Source organism: Pholcus phalangioides, unplaced genomic scaffold, assembly GCF_987345545.1.
Source record: "Pholcus phalangioides strain wild (caught in Gottingen) unplaced genomic scaffold, Ppha-v1.0 ptg000042l_1, whole genome shotgun sequence".
Classification (NCBI taxonomy): Eukaryota; Metazoa; Arthropoda; class Arachnida; order Araneae; family Pholcidae; genus Pholcus; species Pholcus phalangioides.
In genome coordinates, this window is record NW_028301628.1 from 21,000,037 (window position 1) to 21,023,958 (window position 23,922).

A 23,922-nucleotide genomic window follows, 5' to 3' on the forward strand; every position below is an offset into this window, starting at 1 on the left:
GGATATAAGGGAGTTCACATATAACGAACAAATTTATTTTTTCTGACTTTGTCATAAGCAGGTCCAACTGTACATTGTTAATTATAACGTTAAAATATGTTCATGTGTCAAATTATATTTTAATTCAAGCAAACAATTTTTCAAACAAACACAATAGACAACATTGTGCTAAGATTTCAAAAATTCAAATGCATTTTTAGATTTTAATAAAAATGTGAATGTTCATTTAAATTAAAAATTTAATGTTCATTCCCTGTAATGTTCCTGAAAAACACGAGGCAACCCTTTCCCCCCCCCCCACCCCCCAAATTCTATTCTCTTCAAAAAATTCTGATTTTTGACAAAATCACAAATCATTTGCATCTGTAAGCAGGTTAATCTGAGAATGGTGGGAGTACCTTATTACCACGTATGGAATAACTGATTCGTACAGCACATTCAACTTCATTTCCTCTTGGATGTGTAGTTTTGCGGGACAGATGATAAATTTGAAGGGATATAACGGGAATTTCCAAATTTATAACCCTTTCTGCTTTTAACTTATGAAATATATAAGTTTTGAAATAAAAATAAAAAGCTTTCAAACGAATCTGCTTGCACTCTTACGAATTCTTGGTAAACTTCTCTTATTGTTTGTCATAAGATGGGAGAAGTCGGAAAAAAAAAAAAAAAAAACCTTGTGTTACAACAGCATATTTCTGTATGTCGGAGATAAAGGGCACTATGTCACAAATGGGAAATTTTACAAGAAAACTGTTCGAAGATTTTTAGTACGTCTTTCTTTGGAACTTGGTTGTTTTATAAAAAGGAACATCTGTTATTTAGCCCTCCACCAGCACTCCAGCATTCAGATTTATATAAAGTATATTTCCTATAAAAACTACAAATCTCTTAATGTTTCTTGGACTATGAAAATAAGACTTTCATACTCATGAACAGAATTTCAAAATACTCCTCAAAAGGACAGATTCAAATGCTCAGCTATTAAAGGAAAGTATTTGAAAACAATCTTTCACTTGAAAGTAAAATCAAAATTTCAGAACTTCCCAAATTGCATTACCATAAGTATTTAGATTCTTTCGAAGCAATTTAAATTTAGAATTGGTTTACATTGAAACATAAAAACAACTTTGTACTTAAGAATAAAACTCAAGCTCCTGGGTACACAGCAATACATATATATTCTAAAAAAGTTTAGTTTCAAATTTCACATCAACCAAAATTTCAGATATCAAAGAACAGATTTTGAAATTAGTTCTGCATATCCTCAGCAAAGCCATACATCTATTGTTTTTTAAAATATATTTTTCAGATTTTCTATATTCACAGGTTATGAACCTCTTGAATGTTAAAACAAAAAAGTTTTTTTTAAAAAGTAATTTTCCAAAAAAAATTCTGAAATTCAAAAACATTATGTGCATCTAAACGATTCTGTAAAACTAGCATTAGCAGCAAGTACACTAATATTAATAGTAAGAATTTTATATCATTTACATTTGGATTTGGTTAATGCTTATTCTCCATTGTGAAACCTTAAGTGAAAAAATAAACACTTTGAAACAACCTATTTTATAAAGATGTTTTACCTACACATTCGTAAATTTCACAAATTACATGAAAAAATTTGTTAGAAATTAAGGGGATATATTTCTTTATTTTCTCTTCTGAATGTAAAATATGTACTTACATTTACTGTGAACGATCCACCAGGAATGGGGTTGCCACCAAACTTTACGTTTATAGTATAATCGCCAACCTCTTTGACACTGTAGTAAATGTTGAAAGTACCATTTCTGTTGTCTACAACACGGATGTCAACATTTTGTTCAGATTCTGTCTTTTTGCTTGTTACTTGACAAGTTACTGCTCCATTACCAGCCTGTTCAGCATTGACAGTGATACAATATTCCTCACCAACAGCTAATTTGTCTTCTTTGCCTTCTGAAATGCACAAATTCAAATTTTTACTTCTATTATTAAAAATAAAGACAAAAGTATTCTCAAAAAACAAATACTATCAAAAACAAAATCTTAGTACAATTGTCTAATACAAGTATTTTGTAAACCTTATTTAACTTAACATCTTGTGCTCAAAACAATTTCAAATATAGTGCCTTTTTCTAAGGCGATCAAAAGAAAAGATATGTAAAATAGCAAAAAGCCTTAATGCAAGAAACACCAATAGCACCCGATTGATGACATTTCAGCAACAGCAAATGCACATGAATGAAGATAGAAAATTGTCTAGCAAAATTCTGCTCACAGTAAAATTCACTGCTTAAATTTATTCTGCTGATCTATAAAAATTATCTATCAATCAAGTTTACAAAAATGATTGCAAACAAATAGTAAAGTATTCCATAAAAATGCTTACGAGTGATTTTGCATTTGTCAGCTTGTCCCACTGCATAACTATTAACTGTGATGGGAGAATTAGGGACTTCTTCACCTCCATATTTGACTGACACTTTGTATGGACCGACATCTTCAGGGACATATGTGACTTTGAAAGTTCCATCGTTATTGTTAACCATTTTAGCTTTGCATGGCTTGCCATCAGGTTTCTGGGAAATGAAATTTTACATAGTGTCACAAATGAATTACGTCAGACTCAGAATTAAGTGGTTGGAAATCATTTAAAGTATATTAAGACATGAAAACTATACCTTGATGGCTACTTCAGGTTCAATATTTCCAGCTTGTTTGGCATCGATGGTGAAATCAACAGGGACACTTGCTGGAACTCCTTTGTTGCTAATACCTGGCCCAGAGAGCTTCACATTTTTAGGCTCAACAGCTGGCTTCACTTTCATCTGGAAGGGACTGAACAGAAGGGAACAAGTATTAGAATCTCTTCCCGGTCCCAGGAGTATACAGTTAAATTATGAAATGTGTGACACTGTTTTATAATTAAAAATTTTTCTTCCAGCATTAAAGCAAATACTAAAATATCCTTAAAGTATTTCTTTGATAAATTGTTATTCTAAGTTGTGTTTCAATCTCTCATTTTCAGACTCTTTTTTAAAATAGTCTCACAGGTGATTGGATGACTTAATATTTGCATAGAAAAAAAAACTGCATGTAATATAGTAGAGTCTCAAATAATCCAAAACTAAGATGGAACTAAGGTCACCTCGGATTATCGAAAAATTTTCCGAAAAACAAAAGGCTTTAAATGTTGGCTTGAATAAGCTAGATGTCATAGGATGCATTTAAAACAAAAAAAGTGAAAAAAGAGCAAAGATGAGGGAGTGATTGAGAAGAGTTGAGGATGAGATTGATGGCGATTTTCGGGACACTGATAGCTTAGATTATTAATCAATTAGAGAACAATATCAGCCCCCATAACAAAGAAAACAGTCAAACTTGTTCTTTTTTCTCAGCGACTTCTCCCCAGAATTTTCAATACTCTACTGTAGTAGAGATATAAAGTACTAGAATGAAATTTACATCAACTAGATGTCTCTTTACCCATGGCAAGGCCAATTCTTAACAAGATATGTTCTCTACGATTTAATAATTTTCTTTTTTTGTAAATTTCATTGAAGTGTAATCAAACATTCCAGGTATTCTTTAGAAAATTATGGTAGAAGTTAAGACAGCTATAACATTTACCTTCCAGGAATATCTTTTCCTCCATAAGCAACCTTCACATTACATGGACTACCTTCCGCAGGAGGCACATATGATACTTTGTAAGTCCCATCCTGGTTGTCCTGAATTTCTGGTTTTGTGGGTATGGGTCCTGGCAATAAAAAAATATTCTAAATTATTATTAAAGGTAGTAAACCATTTTTTATCACTTCTCATTTGTACATTATTTTAATTTGTACCTAATTTCTCTGTATACTGTTTACAAATATTTTTTTCACTCAATAAACAACCAAATTCTTCAAGTCAAAATCAATAAATAATAGTGGTCAAGCAGCCTTGCAAAAAAAAAAAACCCTAAAAGACACTTTCTTATGAAAATTCACATTTTGAGCGGATTTATTACATTTTACACATTTAGTTATATAATAGGGTTGGTCAAATTTTATTACAAAAGAGATAAATGGTTTACATATTTTGTAATGTTCACAAGTCTAAAGAAAAAAACTTTCGTTTCACCACACACACACATATTTCTTGGAAATAATGCCTTATGGGAGTAAGATATTGTACGCAGAATTTTTTTTTCTAATTGAAGCAATGCAATTTCCAGGATTAAAATTAAACTTTCATGCAAAATTTAATAAACTTTATCGTAGCTTTTTTGTATGTTCTACATTCCTCCACTTTAGACAGAATTCTGTTTTATAAAGGTGCAAATAGAAGCTCTAATAATTGAACAGAATCTATTTTGATTCCGTTTAAGACACGTTTCCTCATTAAATTTCCATCTTAGACAGGTTTCACTGTATAAAATAACGTGTACCGACAGACTCATCACCGCTGAGCAGAAACCACTGAAGTTTATAAACATGAAATTTGGTCAGTTTCATTTCATAATGAGACTCACTAAAAAGGGATTTTTCAAAAATTCAACCCTCTAAAAAGGTCATAAAAGGGTAAAGCTATATGAAATTTGGTCAGTTATTTTATTTTATTCTGTAGAGATTAAGAAGGGATTTTTCAAAATTAAAGCCTTAAAAGGAAAATTTTCAGATTACCAAATCCCCACGAGCGAAACCGTGGGTAACAGTTATTGCATTCTTAGTGCAAGATCTGCATATTGATTATATAAAAGCTCTCAAAATATATTCATTTAACTCTTAAAAGTAAACTCTTAATGTATCTTGATGAAAAATAGTTTTGCTGTACAAAATAGTATTTTTTTTTAATTCACTAGCACCAATTTCCACAAGCATGAAAAATATGCAATGCAGTTGTTTGTTAATGGTACCTTTGTCAGATGATACTTCCACATTTAGAGGTGCTTTGCCCGATTTGGTGGCATCAACTGTAAATGGCAAAGGTGCACCAGCACGACACTGGTTAGGTTCAACTCCTGGTCCATGAGCTTTAACTTTGTTTGCATCCACAGCAACTGAAGTCATTACTTTAAAAGGACTTCCTGCAGAAAAGAAATGAAAAACGCTCATTTTAAATGATGTTATCTCAGGTAGCAAATAAGCTGGACATGCCTTATGTTTCCCTGATAGATGCGGCTCTGTATGAGCGGCATATACATTTTAAATGTCAACACTAGAACGAATTACCAGAGCAATCTTTTTTACCGCTATTGCACAAATTCATGATTCTGCTGTAAATGTTGATATATTTTTAGATTAAAAAAAGTGCCATAAGAACTAGGGTTGCCTGGTTTGAAATATTGCCATACAAAGGTACTTAAGGAAATGGGGACCAGACTCCATTAAAAAATTTATGTTCATATATTTTGGAATTGGCACTTCGAAACTTTGAAATCAATGCAAGTTGCTCCACGAAAAAATCAAGTGACACCCCTCCATCCAATAAGGCAAAACAATCTAGGTCTGACAGACTTTTTGTATATAAGGAATTCGATGAAACATGGGGGAGGGGGAACGGGCATTGCTTTGTATGTTCATGAATAATTCATGATTAAGGTCACTTGATCCCACAAGAATTTTTTTATCAAGCACACACACACGTGCCCTCAATAATAATTATTGAGGGCACACTTCACAAAAACTTCTTGGGGGATAAAATGACCTAAATCTTTAGGATTCCGCCACCTATGTCCCATCCCCATCAGAATAGTTTATTATTTCTCATATAATTGCATAATGTCAAAATAGTTGTGTTATATACATGTAAGGACAGATTATTTGAATGAATTCTGCCATTTAGAAATTAGCCCATCTTTTTTGAAACACCATGTATGTTTACTTAAGCCTGAAATGTAACAAAGCATAGGTGATTCTATACTCCATTTTTAGAAGAGAAAAATAATTTTATTTCCTAAAAAATGTATTCATAGTATATTTAAAATCTAGATAAACGAAATTTGCAAGTGGGGGCCAAAATTACCACTCAGTAGTGTTAAATGGCTAGGATAAAAATATAGCATCAAAATACTAACCAAAATTTTATATAAAAGGAGACAAGCAAAAATATTTCTTTTGAAAAAAAAATTTTAATATAATTTAATGCATTCTATTCAAATACTGAAACCACCTCAAAATACAAACTATTTTCAGTTATCAAGGAAACAGTTATTTTTCCGGATATCATGCTGAGGTGAACTCGGAAAGAAAAGTCATCATGTCTCTGCTGGGACACGAACCCAGGCCCTCTTGCATACCGGGCAAGCCTGTTACCATCTACACGGATGGTAGCATGCTAGAAAAAGTCAAAGGAAAAGTTGGAAAGAAAAGTCTCTCTATTTTCAGTTACTTAGTGATTTATGTATAATTGCCACTAGAAAAGGGTTTTATATATTTTCTAATTCATTTCATCCAACTGGGTTGACTGAATTATTAAAAACCGAAGATGACATTTTTTAACTACAAAGAGCACAAATATTAGTTGCACCAATTTAATGCTGATTAATGTTACCTGGAATATGCTGATCTGCATATTTAACACCAATGTCATACTGGCCAGGCTCGAAAGGTGTATATTCAACAGTGCATGTGCCATTGCCATTATCACGACAAGTCATTTTAGCCTCTGTAGGACCTTCGATAGATAGACCAAGGCGTCCAGTGCCAGCTCCTCTCATTTCAACAGTAAAAGGATTCACCTGAGGAAATTGATTTACATGAACATTAAAATCAAATATGAACTATATCAAAAAAATTTTTGCAACATTTTGATCACATAAGTTTAAAAAACATCTACAAAAATTTTCCTTGACCAATAGTTACACATGGCCATTATTATGGTATAAACAAGAGCATAGTTAAATTTTTAATAACTTCAGCCAGTTTCACTTACGTGATGAACAATACCATGTTCTAGACCAGGACCATAAGCTTTGCATTTTTTTGGATCGCATCCCTTTATTACATTTACTTTATATGGACTTCCGGGCACTGGCAAACCATCATAAGAAATATCAATTGTATGAGGGCCTGAAAAAATGAAGCATTTAATAAAAGAGATGACTGCATCAAGATTTTCTTCTATATTCATCTCTTAAGTTAGTGATGGGCAAAGTTTGGCCCGATTAGAGCTTCTATCCCAACTGCTGCAGATTTTAAAATAAAAGTATAGAAATTTTGAATTTGTGTTTTAGAAAAATTCATTTAAAAAGAGTTTCAGTTTTTGCATATGAAAAATGCAATTGTGAGAATTTTAATAAAAATTGATAAAAACTTATAAGCTAAAAACTTGAATCTTTGAAACTTTATAATAACTTATATTGACCCACCAAAACTTTTCTTTTTTTTGGCCAGCTCCTAAAAAAGTTTGCCTATCATTGTCTTAACAGAAATGCACATAAATTTTCATTTTGTTCCTGATAAGATAAGAAGTAAAAACAGTTCTTAAGAAAATTATGACATTCCTTAATACCATACCTTCTTCAAGAGGACTGTAACACACCTTGTATGTACCATCATTTAGATTTTGCACGAAAGCTTGACTTTTTACACCTCTTGGATTGGTCACTATACACTGAACTTTAGCATCTGTTCGTTTCGTCACTGCTCTGGCATCAATAGTGAAATCTGTCGGGGTCCCAAGGAATACACCTGCAAAAGGGAAAATATAACAAAAATATATTGGAAAATACTTGCAGTAGAAAAAGTAACTCAAACATAAATTGAATATCTGTTTTTATAATGATTCAACAGATATATATAAATGTAAAAAAAAAGTCTTATCACTTAGCCACATTTGCAGCAATACCCAGACTTATAGGAATAAAATCTGCACTATTATCTGGGAAAAATATACATCCTAAAATTCAAGTGTAATCACAGGGTTGTTGCTAATTTAGTACTGATTATTAATTGTTAGTTGTGTAAGAATCACTTTGTTGACAAGAATGCTGTAACAAAAAACCAGGCTTATTTTTGAGAGGCTAGCATATAAACTGACCGACCTGGATCCCGGTATATTTTAAAAACTAGCTGGCCCTGTAAATAACCATATACCCACAGCATAAACTGAGAGTGGAACTGTTAAAAATTAAAACTTTGCCACGAGAAATAGAAAAGGCTGGTATGACGCATCCACCTTCTTGCAGACCTGTCACTGTTTCATACCAGAGGTCTAATGTCTTGAAAAATTGTTTCATGTGATGCTCATTCACATAGTCAACAGCTCATAGCCAAAAGGTTTTCTGCGTCCAAACACAAGCATCTAATTTTTTTCATAGACAAAGTTTTCTAACCATTCAGAGCATACTACACATGATCATTCAGATTTCAAAGAATGCTTTTTTCAAAGAAGCCTTTTATAAATGACCGGGTTACAATCAGATGGAAAATTCAATTTATGAAAAGCACAATTTGTATTGAAATATTTTTCATTTAAAAAGGATTAATTGGAGTTTCGATTGTAATTTTTACAAAAAGACAGATTCGTTAGCAGATTCATTTCAAAATGCTAGATGGTTATGAATTATACTCTTGTAATTTCTATAATGTAACAATTCGCACAATTTTTCTTAATAGGTGTCATATAAGCATGTGACTTACCAATACTCATCTTACCATGACAAAAATTTTACCTATCCCAAATTTTGTTACCAATTCATTCATATGTATTCATACTGAGCTGCAAAATTTTATCCTGACTAACATGAATAAATGTAGACTTATGATTATCAAATATCATCTATCCCATCTATTATGTAACTTTAGGGTATTGCTGTTTTACAGATTCACAAGTTTCACACAAGAGACAAAATATGCATACAAAATGATTTAGACAAAACACTGTGTGGAAAAATATTATACAATTGTAGTGTGGGAAACAATTGCAGAATGGGGGGCACTTATTTGGGGGAAATATATTAATTAGAATGAAAATAAGCAACATGAAATTTCACTGAAGTTGAATTTCATGTATTTGTTTTAGTAATATTTACATATGTTACTCACAAATAGTATATGGTTAAACATTTTTAAATGTTACAAAAAAGACACTGTGATCTTCGAATGTTCATTTTCAAAACTCTTAATTTGTTTTGTTTTTTCATTACAGTTTTGATTAGTTCAAATACAGCTAGAAAAAAACCAACCTTACAAAAAATCCAATACTCTTTATACATTTAAAACACTCCCAATAATTTGTGTTTTCTTGAAATATTATCAAGCAGAAATTCTTCAAAATATTTTTGTTCAGAGATGTGTTATTTATTACAATCACTTTCAGGAGGACAACACAGTAACTAGTTTAATAAGCGGTCTCAAATATGATTTTAAGAAATTTTCCATGGTTTCATAAACAATTTCAGAAAATTCTCATGGACCAAGATAGTAAGTTTGGCAAAACTATTGCTCAAAATAATACTCTGCACTTTGTTAGAGTTTGTGTGATAAATGATTAGTGATATTCCATTCCCCAGACAAATTCTTCTGTCTTCAATGCCTCAAGAAAAAATATGAAGCCTGAATTAGTATAAGCCGTTTTATTTTGTTATAAGCGCACACCATGTTAAAAAGTTTATGCTGAGAATCTATGAGCCCAAAAAACTAATGTTAGCAAAGATAGAATAAAAGCTACTAGAACTAGAAAATGTAAAATAGAACCTAGGGGTTTTAATCATACCCTGAGGCTGTATGCCGCTTCCAGTAACTCTGATGTTCCACACGTCGGCATCAGAAGTGATAGGAACTGCAAAGGGCGAGCTCTGGATGTGGCATCCATCATATGTGACATTAATAGTATATTGTCCAACTTCTGTGGGTAAATATGCAACATTGCAGGTGCCATCTCCATTATCCTTGCAAGTGATGGCAGCTTCGCAAGGACCTTCTATAGTGATGCCAAGTTTCCCATGACCAGCACCTCTAGTGTCGATAAGAAACTCTGCTGGCCAGCCCACCAGACCATCCTCCAGTCCAGGTCCATAGGCCACAACCTTACTGGAATCAGAGCTAGGCATGCATGTGAGACAGAAGGGTGCAGGAGTTAAAGGAGTACCACCAATAGATATGCTTAAGAGGTACTGTCCGAGCTCAGATGGAGTGAAGTTAACTAGAAACCCTTCAGCTGTAGAGATGATATGGGCTTTGATACGTCGACCAGATGGGCTTGTAATGGACACAGAAAATTCTGCTTGCCTGAACCCAGCATCTTTGGTTATCACTCTGAACTGTTGCAGAGAGTTAATGGGAACAGCTGAGTAGATGGAAAGGATATCCATTTCAGCCCTAAGCCCATCATACTGCAGCATGTAAAAAAAAAGCAACACGCTGGGACACTGTTTTAGATAAAATTTCAAAGCCTTTCATGCATTGCAAAACACAGTATGAAGTATGCAAGGTCAAATCAGGATGAGTCATGCAATAAAATGATCAACAAAGGAAACAAGTTTTGCGCAACGTAGTAGAAATTCAAGCAAGGTAAAGTTCTCAAGTAGAAAAGAAAATGTATGAATGTTAAAAATAATCAGCATTCCCAGTTTCATTGCAAAAAGAAAAAAAAAACTTGTGATCTTTAAAAATACCTACTTATAAAACTTATCATTGAAAAGGAAAGTTCAATGAATTCTGCATGATCATTTTACAGTCGACACCCGATATAACGAGCCCACCCGTCCCATCAAAATCTTACATTATATTGGGAGAATTGTAAAATCAAAAGTAAGACACATGATACTCGTTCTATGAAAACATTTGGGACTTACCCTAATGGTTGTTGTAATGGAATGGTTGCTGTAACGTGCGGTCGTTATAACAAGCTTGACTGTACTTTCAAGTCATTCATGTTTTTAAGAAAATTTTAAAGCACTTGAATAGTGTACATCAAGGGTTCTTAACCTTTCTCAGCTTTATGACAAAAATCAACAGTACAATCAAGTTCGTGACCCATGGACCAATTTTGAAATTACAATGCTCTAATTTTTCTTATTAATCGGCTGACCATATTTCACAGGGAAAATACGAGACATAGCCAAATATTGAAAAACATTACAAATGGATAAAAATTAAAGAGCTGCCTCAAATCACTGGAATAAAATGGAATTCAAATTGATAAAAAAAAAATGACAAGTAAAAATATTGATCATATATAGTGATAATCCTCACAGGGGCGTACGCAGAATCGACCTTCAAAGAGGGCACAAAAATGTTCTTCGAGAAATTTTCAGTTGCTACATTTCAAAAACCCTTTAAATCAACAGAATCGGTTAAAAACAGCATATAAAAGATATTTTCTTCAATATATTAATTTACCGAAATACTTTTTTCAAATTTTTGGCCGGCTTGGAGAGGGCCATGGGAGGTATAAATTATGCTATATATAATGTGCTAAGTTATGAAAATATTCCCCACCCGTGATTTTAGGAAAGAAAAAATTCAGTAAGCTTTGGTTGCGAAATGGGCCAGATTTATTCCAAAAATTATTCCACACTGCCATAAACACATTAAAATACGGGTCATCACCCTACTTATTAACGAAACGTTTAATTTTAGAAACTAATATTGCCTGTGGCACAAGTGGATATACACGGAAGTTATTTACACCAGTGTTTCTCAACGGTCGAGACAGGCCATCAGTCACACCCAGGGCTGTCTTAAGAACATCATGGCCCCCAGGCCAAGTGATTTTTTCTGAGGCCCTACATGGAAAATTCAACTACTTCTCATTTTTCTGAGGTCTCGGGCTGTGCCTGGACAGACCCATGCATAAAGACAGCACTGGTCACGTCGTCTGTAAAATAAAGAATCTTCCATTATGTCTTATGTACGACTTCAAGACCGAGGGCTTGACTCAAAAATTTAATATATTGGGCCTCTGTCTCCATGATTTATGCAATAGGAAGGTATGCAAAATAAAGTTCTAGAAACAAATAATACGAATAAATAAAAATTAATAGAATAATAAAGATAAAATCAAAATATTTCGTAAAATATTTCGTAATCTTTAAAAAATGGTTGCTTTACATCAGTGTGATCATTGACCTTGCATAACTGTTGAGAGCACTTCAAAACGTGGATGTATTTCTGAAAGACCGCATCTCATATCATGTCTGGTTTTGTAACCTGCTTCTATTTTTAGTTTTCATAACAGCAAGTGTAGAGAAGCCAGCTTCACATAGGTATGTACTATGAAATGGGAGCAAAACTTTCATAACTTCATTGAAGAGAATGTGTTTCCTCTTCTTTCAAATTTATCCAAAACAAACATAGTATTTGTTTCCGAAAACTGAGATATAAAGCTTCATCACTTTAAACCTTGATGAGTTTTTCTTGGACACCTATAATAACTGAAAAGCATTCAAGTAAGTCAATCAATGTCAAATGGATTGCGCACACAACTATTTTACCACATCTTTTGGAATGTAGTGATCAAGCTCACTATATAAATTATACATGTATTCAATTATCACATTTTTGCTTTCACCTCGATCTCAGTGTTTTCATCTTGTAAAAATAGCCTCATATTTAGGAAGGAAGCTATTTTCTTCTATTTTATTTTCCCACAATTTCAACTTTCCTTTGAAAGCTGTCAATTTCTCCACAAAATCAATTACGGTGTGATCATGGCCTTGCATAGAGGTACTTAACTCATTAAGTTCCAAAATATATCAGCAAGGTAGGATAGTTTCAACATCCATTTTTTATCCATCCAAAATAGAGATGTCAAAGAATGATTTTTCTCTGACAAAAAGATCTCAATTTCCTTGCGCAGGGCAACAGCTCTCTGAAGAACATTTCCTTGAGATAGTCATCTCACAAAATAATACAATAAGTAGGTATATTCAGAGCTAATTTCCAAGAAGATTTGGCTAAATATTCTATTATTAAGTGACCTTGCTTTTATGAAATTGATAATTTGAATGATGTCTTGCATAACAGCACTAAAATATTCTGATGGCCTCCCGGATGCAAGATTTTCTCTGTGCAGAAGACAATGAAGCGCCATAACTTGTGAATTTATTTCTTTCACTTTTGCACAGAATCCCTGGTGTGCCCCAAGAATACATGGCGCACCATCAATACAGACACTGAGACCGTCTCTCTGCTGGTTTAACCAAATCCTCTCCAATAGTGTGTAGCTTATTTTCCTTCGTAATTCGCCAAGTAATGTAATAAGAAGCGAGAGTGGCTTGCTAAACAGAAAAACTATTTTTTCGATTACCAAGGTGTTGCCCCTTCAGTTGCTGTTCTTTTCTTTTGAAGAAACTTCGTTATTCAGTCACTAAAGCACTGTGTTTACTTTCAAGGTGCCTAACTTATTTTGTTACGGTGATTCGTTGCTCAGTACTTCATTACATATGATGCATTGAGGCTTAACAATACCTTGAACATGGATGTGAATTCAAAGTCTAGGAAATCATCTTTATATTGATGCTTGGACATATCTGGAGACTTGTGCAAAACACATTTAAAAAAAAGTTGAAAATCATAATGACTGTAACTAACACAGGTTGTCACTGCGCAACATCATTCCCAGAAATTCTCCAGTCTTTTGTTCGAGACCCAGAGCCTAGATGTTATGGGAGTATAATAATATGGGAGTATTGTACAGATTGTCTCCACAAAGAGAGGAAGTGGGACGACCAGGCCGGGGAAAGGATTGACAGATGTGCCTTTTTGTCTTTTTGTTCATCTCAGAAATTGCTACCTACATTCATGCTCTTCAATATGTTTACATTTCCATGTTTTGTCACATGTTAAACACAGAAAACACTAAACAAGAAAAAAAATTTGGAGGTTTTCTGAGAAGCCTCAGCGACCCATCTTGGAACCCTTGGCGACCCAACTTTGGGTTGCAACCCATAGGTTTGGAGCCCCTGGTGTACACACATGATGCATTTTAATCCTGGAAAATAATTTTTAAAAATGACAGAAAACAAAATTTCAGGGATTTCTGTATCCATTTGATATATTTTTTTAATTAACTGATAAATTTTCATACTTAGAATTGGTACTGGTTATTTGCAAATACTTTCTACAAACATTGAAATAAAAAAGAAACATGTAATTTAAATTGTGGGAAAGTATAATGCAAAGGTGGCCAACTTCTTTCTCTTCAAGCGCTAACACATAGGGTCCATCAATAGGGCTCAACAAGGACCCATCCTTAAACTTTCAGCTACTGTGTCATGAGCCACATTAGAGATGCTATTCCGGTGTATAAGCAGCATCAGTAAAATGACCCAGACACCTCAGATTTCTAAACTTATAAGCATGGGCGAATTTGGCCGCCGTTGAACATTTACACTAGGTATTGTATTCCTCTACTTCTTTATAAACTAGCACATATTTGCTGTTCATCTGGTTGTGTTACCAGCCAGATGTGATGCATCACAAATTAGAGTTTTTCCCAGCAAATTACTCAAGGGCGTAGCGAGGGGGGGGGGACTTGGGGGTCTGCCCCCCCCCCCCGAAATGTGAGAAAATGACAGAAAAAAGGGGAAAAAGATGGCCAAATCCATTGTTCTGTCACTTTGGTCCTCCTCTCCCCCCCCCCCGAACAAAGTTTATGGCTACGCCCCTGAAATTACTACTCCTAATACATTCATCGTTTAAATTTTACAGATGAAACATTTCAAAAATTTTCTGCAATTATTTTGGTAACATAAGCAATTTGCGAAATGAGGTGGTGGAAAAGAATGAGACCAAACGAGATGGCCACTCTAAGTATAGTACATATATATATATATATCAATGTGCCATTGATGTTGCTGAGATTATGAATATTAGATAGATTTTTCATCTTTGTTCATAGATTCATGAAGCGCTTATTCAGAGAAATTGGGTAAATGTCATGTAACAAAAGCTACTAGTGGAAGAATGACTCAGAAAGTCCTGCGTTTAAAAATATTTATCCCACTCAAAAAATGACATGACAAGACGTAATTGACATGCTATCTTAAAATCCCATATTTAAATCAAGTTATTTTTGTAATAAATAGCAGTTTGGTATCAAATTTGCAATGCCTTGGTCACAGTGTTTGTTGTTTTATATAATGCATATTACTTGGATCCTCAAAGTAATTAGAAAGCATTCTCACAAGATCATGATAACATACTATTATGGAATATGGAAATTATTCCCACGTTAAACTTATTGCATGCCTTAAATATAAAGCTTCACATGCAATCAGCATTCAGGTTTATCAAAAAGAAAATAAAAAAGACTATGTAGAAAGAGAAACCCTACTAACCTACTAAAGCAGAAAACACTCATTAGCCATATGAGAAATTCACTTCAAATAATTGCATGAAAGTAAAAACTAGAAATTCATTTTTTTATAAATTAAAATATTTAATGAATATGAATTAAAAGGTTTTAACGTTTCAAAAATACACAGTGAAACTTGTGTATAACAATACTGCCTATAATGATATTTTCTCTGCTCTTGATGGAATTCCTATATTCCTCCGTGAATAGCGGAAATATTAAAACCTACAACGATAATCTGTCCATAAAAATAATTTTTCTAGGTCCCTGCAGTATCGTTATAGACTGGTTTTACTGTATAAGGATGCCTTGACTGCAAGTAACTAAGAGATAAATAAATCTTGCATCTTGAAAAACATTCTGAAGCAAAATTGTCATGCAAAATAAAAGATTTCCCTACCCTGAAAATACTAATAGTTGCATAAAATCAATTACAATAATTTATGCTGTGCCACAATATGTACTTTGTTTCAAAAATTAATATTGCTTAAATGAAAGACCCAGTTTGAACTAATCCAAATATGCCTGCTTTGACTTGTTCAACTTGAACAAGCTTTTGTACATTAAATGGCAACTTTGTTTGCATAAGTTCAGTACTTGCTTGCAAGTTAAGGTAAACCATAATGAAAGGAAAAGTTTAGCAACATTGCTCCTCGTAAAATAAAAACTAACTTCAGTATTAAATACATAAAAATGAAAAGATGTGACTACGTTCAAGCTGTTTCTAGTCTTTACTAATAGTTATGACATTTTTGCTTCAGAAACTACGCAAAAAATATTCATTCATTCGAACACAAAGCTGTACGCTTAACGTCTGAATTATCAACACATTGCTAACACAAGACCGAGATGTGGATCTGATCTTGTCTGACTAGAATGTTAACTTAACAGATGCAGAAAGTTACCAAATACAAATACGGAAAACACCTACACTTGGTTTACAAATTTTGAAAACAGGAAAAAAAATAGATTATGTTTCAAATAGTTTTTTCTCCCTCCCTTTGTCTAATTTGAGACAGTGAAAAAATTTTGATCTGGTTGTATAAGTATTTCTCCTCTGGATTTATATATAGCATACTATGTATTCCAGTTGCCTTAGGCACTAATATTGGCATGTTATTACGCATTTTATTTTGTGTACTAAATTTTTAATCTAATATACATATCCAAACAGAAATATATTGTATCTTACAAGCACAGAGGTATAAAGTGTCTCATAAAATGTTGCATATAGCGACATATACACTTTGTGCTTATGCGAGAAAAACGCAAGAACGGGATGAGGGTGTGTGTGCTTTTAGAAATCTTATCCTCTATTGCAATATATACACACCAGTGTTGTGCCAAAAAGAAAGGATAAAATACTTTTACCATTGAGGTTAAAATTTGCGTGCATAAGAAGTGTTCGTTACATATTTATATATATTCCTTAAACAATTCTAACCAAGTTTGATATTGTGCTAGAATTATATTTGAGAGTCCCAACTGTGATTTGGCTCAAGAGTTATGCTCAAATAACTTCAATGTAATCATTGTTTTCTTACATTTGAATGCAAGACACTTATGAGAAAAAAAAACTAAGTTTTTTACTTGAAAAACTGACAATTTCTGCTTAGAACCTAACATGATGGTATATGCAATTGTGACATAAATGTATTATGACAATTATATATATAAAATAATATAATTTGACATACTTGGCTCTAATCCTTCAACTTTCACTTTGCTGACATCTACTTGTGGCTCCACCTCAACATTTATTGGACTGTTGGGTATTTCTTTACCAGCAAACTGCACAGAAACCTATAAAAATTTGAGATTAACACTAGTTTGTTATGCAACTATTTCTCTAGTTGTAATTATAAATTATTCAGAAACTTGGTTAACATAATATATTTCATGGGAGAAAATTAAAATCCAACATCTGTCTTTTTTTTAAATAAACAAAAGAACTCTAATATAAATGTATTTAAATGAAATATTTTTAGTTTTGTCATCGTTGCGATGGAAATATGTGATTACCTTGTAATTGCCAGGAGTTGGAGCAACATAATCTACGGTGTAAGTTCCATCATCATTATCCAGCACTTGGATAGGAATTGGTTTTCCTTTGCCATCTGTGATCTTCACTTGAGCTTTTCCTTCAAGAATGGATAGGAAAATGTAGATGTTAAAAATCAATCTACATGACTATTGACATTTATATTTGAAAATTCCATGCACATAAAACCAATAGCACACTATTTGGGGTTGAATTTGAGGAAATTTCAGGAGGCCAATATCCCTTTAAGAGTGGGATCATTTTACATATCACCATACAAACTTTTATGAAAAATTTCAAAACAAGATCTCTTTTTAAATGAAGTCAAGTTGACCATTCTAATTTATCATTTTCAATGATTACTAACTTGTCTGGTTCACACGATCAGGCAGTTATCAAACTGGGATAAAGTAAATTCATTTGAAACTGACACGAGCATTAAAATAATGTTAATAGTTTTATAAATTCCCCCCCCACATTCACAAAATCAAGAATAAAGCTTGAAAGTAGAAAAGATTCGCAGTTTGTAAAATGTTATATAAAAGTCATAGGCTACAAATGTATTACTTGTGCTCAGTAATTTTCTGATTTTATCATTTTATGGGCCATTCATAACTCAAGAGCTCTATACATACACAGTACACATGTAAACATTAGTTTTTCTTCACACTAAATGGATTACAAAGAGTTAAACTTGAAAACTTTGCTCACCAGTACCAGCTGCTGTGCTATCAATATTAAAATGTGTTGGAATTTGAGCTTTGACACCTTTCTCCACACCAGGACCAAAGACTGATACTTTATTGGAGTCTGCAGGCTTTCCAACATCAACCTTAAAAATGTAACCAGAATGAAATATCTCAAATATTTTCACTAATGATATTTACTCAAACTCTTACTGTATAACTGAATTAAATTTTTATTAGTACAACCTGTATAAGTGCAATACAAATTATGAGTCAAATGTGTAAAACTTGAAAATACGTTATTGCATAAAGTTTGAAACATTTTGTATTTCTTACTTTAAGAACAACATACCATATGCCACTACCATAGGACACATATGGCAATTGTGCCGGGTTTTTTTAATAGCTGCAATTGATGAGATGATATTCTTGATCTAAAACTGTCAGCGATTTTCGTAAAAAATTTGTGAACGAAGTTTTCATTCTAAGGCAATATCATGGAAGGAGATACTGCCCCCTTACCCCTCCATCAATGATGGAGCTAGTGTATGCATATATATGAAATAGTTTATTAAGAAAAAAAAAACAATATATATAAATATATAAATACAGTATTCTACTCAAGGGATCGCTTGATCCGTCCAGAGTATACAAACATAAATTTTTCTGTGGTGGCAAACACTTTCATATAGGCTACTAACAAGTACTAAGCAAAATACAAGTATAGAAATAGACAAATATTTCAAAGGCCTAGGTGACAACACTGTATACTGGGGGCCGAGAAGTACCTTCCTATTGTAGTAAAATATTAATATAATTGATAATTAATTGTTTGAAAGCTCTTAATTTATTTTCATATTTTATTTCATTTGGCAAGTTATTAAAATATAATGGAGCCAAATATATAAATTGCTTTTGGGTTAATGTTTTTTTAGGTTGTATAATATTATATTGAAAACCTCGACGGAGACGTGTGTTTGTTGGGCATTGCTTGATTTCAAACCAAGTAGGATTTTTATAAATAAACATTAGACTTCGGTATATATACAATTTTTCAATATTAAATCTATAGTCCGATTTATAATTATAGGCAGATGGTGTAGGGTTACGAGAGGAAATAATATTTATAGTTTTTTTCAGAGCACTTATTAAAACATTTAAATTGGACTCGTAATCACCTCCCCAAACACATATAGCATACTGAATAAGTGAGTAGAACCAAGCAAAATAAAGTGTATGAATAAATTGAGGAGATATAATATTTTTTAAGCAATATAAACGAACATTCATGTATTTTATTTTGTTACCAAGTGCAGTTGCATGAGAGTTCATATATCAATTGGTATCATGCCCCTCCATAGGAACGCAGAATTTTCTCACACAATGGGGGGGTTAAATTTTTTCCTGCAAAATAACACTATAATCTTGGCTTGAAGGGGGGGTTTGGAACCCCTAACCCCCCCCCCCCTCCGATCCACATACATTGACGTACGCCAATGTACCCCTCCCACCAGCCTTTCATGTCTGTCCCCATCTATACACGATATGCTAAAAATATTGAGCATATTTTATGTAATTGAACCGTCAAAAAACTGATTTTTTTCACAACAAAATAAAGAATGAGTGAATCATTTTGTGTTAGTGATACAAATTCATGAACTTTATTAAATACATGTTTTTCATAAAAGCTCACCCTGAAAGGACTTTTAGGAATGGCAACTCCACCATAATTAACTTGAACATTGTGCTTGTTGCTGGTCATGGGAATGTAAGTGCATTTGACTGTACCATCCATGTTTCCTTCAGCTTTGACCTCAACTGGTTTATATTGTTCATCCATAATTTTGACATCCAATGGAGCACGTCCACCAGCTTTTCTGCTGTCAACTGTGAATTCTGTAGGCTTACCTTGGACGACACCACTCTTTTGCAAACCTGGACCATAAGCTTCAACCTAAGAATTTCAATTGAATAATTTTAATCGTGCATTAATAAAAAATTCACTGTATATCCATTCAATTGTGTACAAGTTTTTGAAATATGGCATCCATATTCGTCATGGGAATCTTTTTCTCAGCCACCTCGTTGGGCATTTTGCCTGTTGTGTTGTATTTGTATAAGTTTAACTTAAAATTTCATGTGGATAAATTTAATTTCAAAAAATTGTAATTCATGCACAATTTTCATTTCCTCTATATTCTGTTTCATACCATATGTACTCACTTATATATATTTTGTATATAGTTTGTTTTTGTTTAAAAAAAATCGTTCTTATATTTGAGGAGTTGGGGTGGGGGGAACCTTCTGTATATTTTTATTTTGGGTTTTTTCGGTGTAATACGAAAATTGGAATAGTTTTTTTGGTATGGTAATTGGTATTTATTTCTTTAAGCCTAATACTATTGCTTTAGCAGATAAGATAGTTTGTAATGATCGCGATGTAATCTTGATACTTTTTGGGACATAGTTCAAAGTTGTTTTCTTTCTCTCGTAATAGTGTTGGGCATTATATTTTAATTTTTTCTTTTGATGTTCTCAGATTTGTATTGTAACATATTTTATATTATTTCAATTTGTAAACGATTCTCTTATTTTTATAAGCGTTATTATTTCACTTCTTATCTAGCTTTAACATTGGTTTGCCTCGACCTCAATGAGTGTTAAGTAGGGGTTGCGAAGGGGAGGTTTCCCTGAACTAGGGATATAGTAGCCGATAGATTCAAGTGTAAGGGTTGTTTGGAGAGAAAGGTTGAAGTTCATGGTTGAAACGTTACAAAAGTGTTAGGGTCTTGGAGGGCCCGGGTATGACAGAGCCACTTGTCGTTAAAGAAGCAATCTCTATGAGCAATGACAGTGTAAAGGGGGAATGGGTGGTTGAGAATGATGTAGAGGGCGATAGTGGTAGGAGTTTCATTATCGAGGATTCTATAATTGTGAAACAGGAAAACTGGGTATGCAGGGATTTGTGGGGTTTTGAGTTGTCTTCATTTGGGGAAGATTAGCACTGCTCAAGACGTTTTCATAGGGGAAAGCTCCCTAGGCAGGTAGTCATGTGGATGGGAACAAATCCGGTAGGAACGAATATAAGTGTGTTTGTCAGAGTACCAAGACTTACTATTATCTGCTAAGAAGGGGCCTTCAGATGTCACAATGATTCTAGTACTGCCAAGAAGTAGCAGAACATTTAGGGGGAGTACAATCCAGTATTTCAATTCAGCCTGAAAGACATTTGTCCCTCTCTTAGGGTCATGTTTTTGGAGCTTTCTGGTTTCATTAATTAGGGGCTTCATTGGAATAGGATTCACCTGAATAGGAAGGGTGTCTGGGAGGTTTAAAATTAGGCTTAGTTCGGGTTATTTACTCCCAGACCAGGTAGACGAGAATGTGGATTAGTTAATGATACTAATAACAGTGTAGACGAGAAATTATAAAATTCTGACTTGGATAGCTTCTCCATTGACAAAATTACAGGGCAAATTAAAATGCCAGGAGCTTGGGTAATAAAGACTTGATTTCAAAACAAAACTGTTTTGCATGATGCAATACCCTTTGCTCGTAAAAAGCGGGTTTGTTCATCGCTCCCCCTCTGGTTCACGTAAATACGTGCATAATCATCTTAAAAAACAGAAGGGCATCCACAGAATACTAAAGTGAAAGAGATGACCACTCACCATTTATCGAAAAAAGCAATAAGGGATAGCAAACAAGATGTTGTGAATCAAGGTTTTCAGATAACACTGGTACAATCATTTTCATAACACAGGTATGGCAATGGATGTAAAGGGACAGTCCCCCCCCCCCTGATAGGAGGGTCTAGGGTACACAACAGTGTTCTACATCTGTAGTGCTTTTAACAGGGCTCCCACTTAAAATTAAAAAGAGTAGGACGGGGGAGGGTGTCCCTCTTAGACAACAAAAAATCCATAGCATAAATCATAGCATAATAAAAAAATCCCTAAAAAATTTTTGAAAAGTTGTAAAACTTTTTTCCCCTTCACTTTTCCCCTGACTCGAGCCAAAACAAAATAACAGAAATGACTTGGTTACAAACATAATTTTTGGCCAAAACAGTGCAATAGAAACCACAGCTAATTTTTTCAGTCTGCCTTCACAATATATATATTACATTTTTTTTTGGAGTCTTCCACAGTCCAGTCTGTCAACTCTCTTGGATAATCCACACAGCAAATTATGAAGACATGCAAGTGTAATGTATCTACTACTTAATACAATTTATAGATGGCAGCACCGTCCTGCCTTGTAAGATGGTGATGGTAATAAAGAAGGGCAGTCATGCTCTGGATGCCATGCTAACTGATTGTAATAATCTATATCCATCGCGATAGTTAGTGGACCAAACAGTAAATTGCAAAGCTTCAATATATATCAGCAAGTTCAAAAATGACGCTCTTTCGAGACCACTTCTAAGAGCACAGTGCAAAATGTGCAAATTACAGTTCAATGTAAATAAACGTGGTCCAGGACCTGGTCTGGCCACAGCGGAGGGCTCACTCAAGCCAACGAGGGAAGAAGTGTGGTCCAGGACCTGGCCTGGCCACGGCGGAGGGCTCGCCCGAGCCAACAAGAAAAGATATGTGGTCCAGGACCTGGCCATGGAGGAGGGCTCACCCGAGCCAATGAGGGAAAACGTGGTTCAGGACCTGGCGCTTGGCCACAGAGAAAAACAAAGCGCTCAAGCTCAATAAAGCTAAAAGAGTTTATTAAGTTGTATTTTATATTTTTATATGCATAATAAAGCACCCAACATCGCCCAGCCCCCTCATCCGTGGCAATGGCTAAAATTGACAATGATCGATAGAGCCTAGGCAGTGCACGGAATGAAATGAATTCAATGTAAATAAGTCAAGGTGAACCAGATGGTTTTACTCCGATGTCCATCCCTTTTTTAAAAGGATTTGTTTAAATTTCAGTGTTCAATGCCAGTGTAATTATTTTCGACAAATGAAGCACTTTCATTTATAGCTCTTTGCTAAGCATTGTAAATATTGTTTATGTCTCTGCATGCCCTAAAAATACAGAACACAATTGAATGTTATTGGGTATCAGAGTCACAAAACCTAGAATAGGTCTATGTACCCAACTGCTTTGTTATGCAAACTGTTGTCACCTATACATAAAATGTGCACCATAATTTTGAATGATGAATGTTACTGTCCAAGACAGTAAAGCAGTAAATACAAAATTACTCTTTTTTTTTTTTTTTCCCAACCAGGCAGAAGTTTTTAAATCACTACTATACTTGTTAAACCCTCAAATTAAGCAAAAGAAAAATTAATAAACTACAAATGAGCCACATATCCCCTCCCCCCCCCCAAATTCAAAACCATGCAATTCCTGCTTTGGCAAAATCATTGCTATCTACTGCATTTGCATTATTTGGCATTATATCGATGATTCCTTGAATTAAAACTAATTATACAAATTTTGTTGATAGGTTTTGGTAGGAAAAAATCTAGAAAGTAGAGCATTTTACCAAAAAGTAAGAAAAGTAGGAACCCTCTAATATGATAGATGTTAAATAATGAAGGTGGTATTCAAAATACAGATATGTCATAGGGTGACGAAGTCCTCAACGGTATTGAAGTAGAAAATGTGGAAACATTAAAACTTCTACAAAATATATGTGCAAGCAAGGCACCAGAACCAGATGGCTATTGGTCCTTACGGAATGTGCTAATGAACTGTCAGCCAGTTGCCGAGATCTATTTAGAAGAGTAGTGTTACTGAGGGTATAGTCCCCAGGGGATTGGAAGCTTACTAATGTCATACCAATTCTTAAAAACGGTAACAGATAAACCGTGTCAAATTATCACCCAGTGAGTTGGACAAGCTTTTTTCAAAAATTATGGAAATCATCATAAGGTAATTGGTTAAGAATATGGACAAAATAATGTGATGTCA

General features: G+C 33.8%; 1 protein-coding gene across 2 annotated transcripts in view; it reads right to left on the reverse strand.

Moving 5' to 3' along the window:
- Nucleotides 1-23,922, reverse strand: part of cher (filamin A protein cher) — a 104,827-nt gene that overhangs the window by 38,873 nt on the left and 42,032 nt on the right. The window contains exons 11-23 of one of the 2 annotated variants that reach the window (XM_089255501.1): nt 19,694-19,954; nt 18,026-18,146; nt 17,296-17,414; nt 16,971-17,076; nt 9,688-10,260; nt 7,488-7,661; nt 6,904-7,040; nt 6,523-6,709; nt 4,886-5,056; nt 3,616-3,745; nt 2,667-2,823; nt 2,375-2,564; nt 1,688-1,941 (exon numbers count right to left, since the gene is read on the reverse strand). In XM_089255501.1, coding sequence (XP_089111627.1) covers nt 1,688-1,941; nt 2,375-2,564; nt 2,667-2,823; nt 3,616-3,745; nt 4,886-5,056; nt 6,523-6,709; nt 6,904-7,040; nt 7,488-7,661; nt 9,688-10,260; nt 16,971-17,076; nt 17,296-17,414; nt 18,026-18,146; nt 19,694-19,954 — 2,580 coding nt within the window. The remainder of the gene's footprint in view (nt 1-1,687; nt 1,942-2,374; nt 2,565-2,666; nt 2,824-3,615; nt 3,746-4,885; nt 5,057-6,522; nt 6,710-6,903; nt 7,041-7,487; nt 7,662-9,687; nt 10,261-16,970; nt 17,077-17,295; nt 17,415-18,025; nt 18,147-19,693; nt 19,955-23,922) is intronic. The other variant, XM_089255502.1, reaches the window with a different exon arrangement.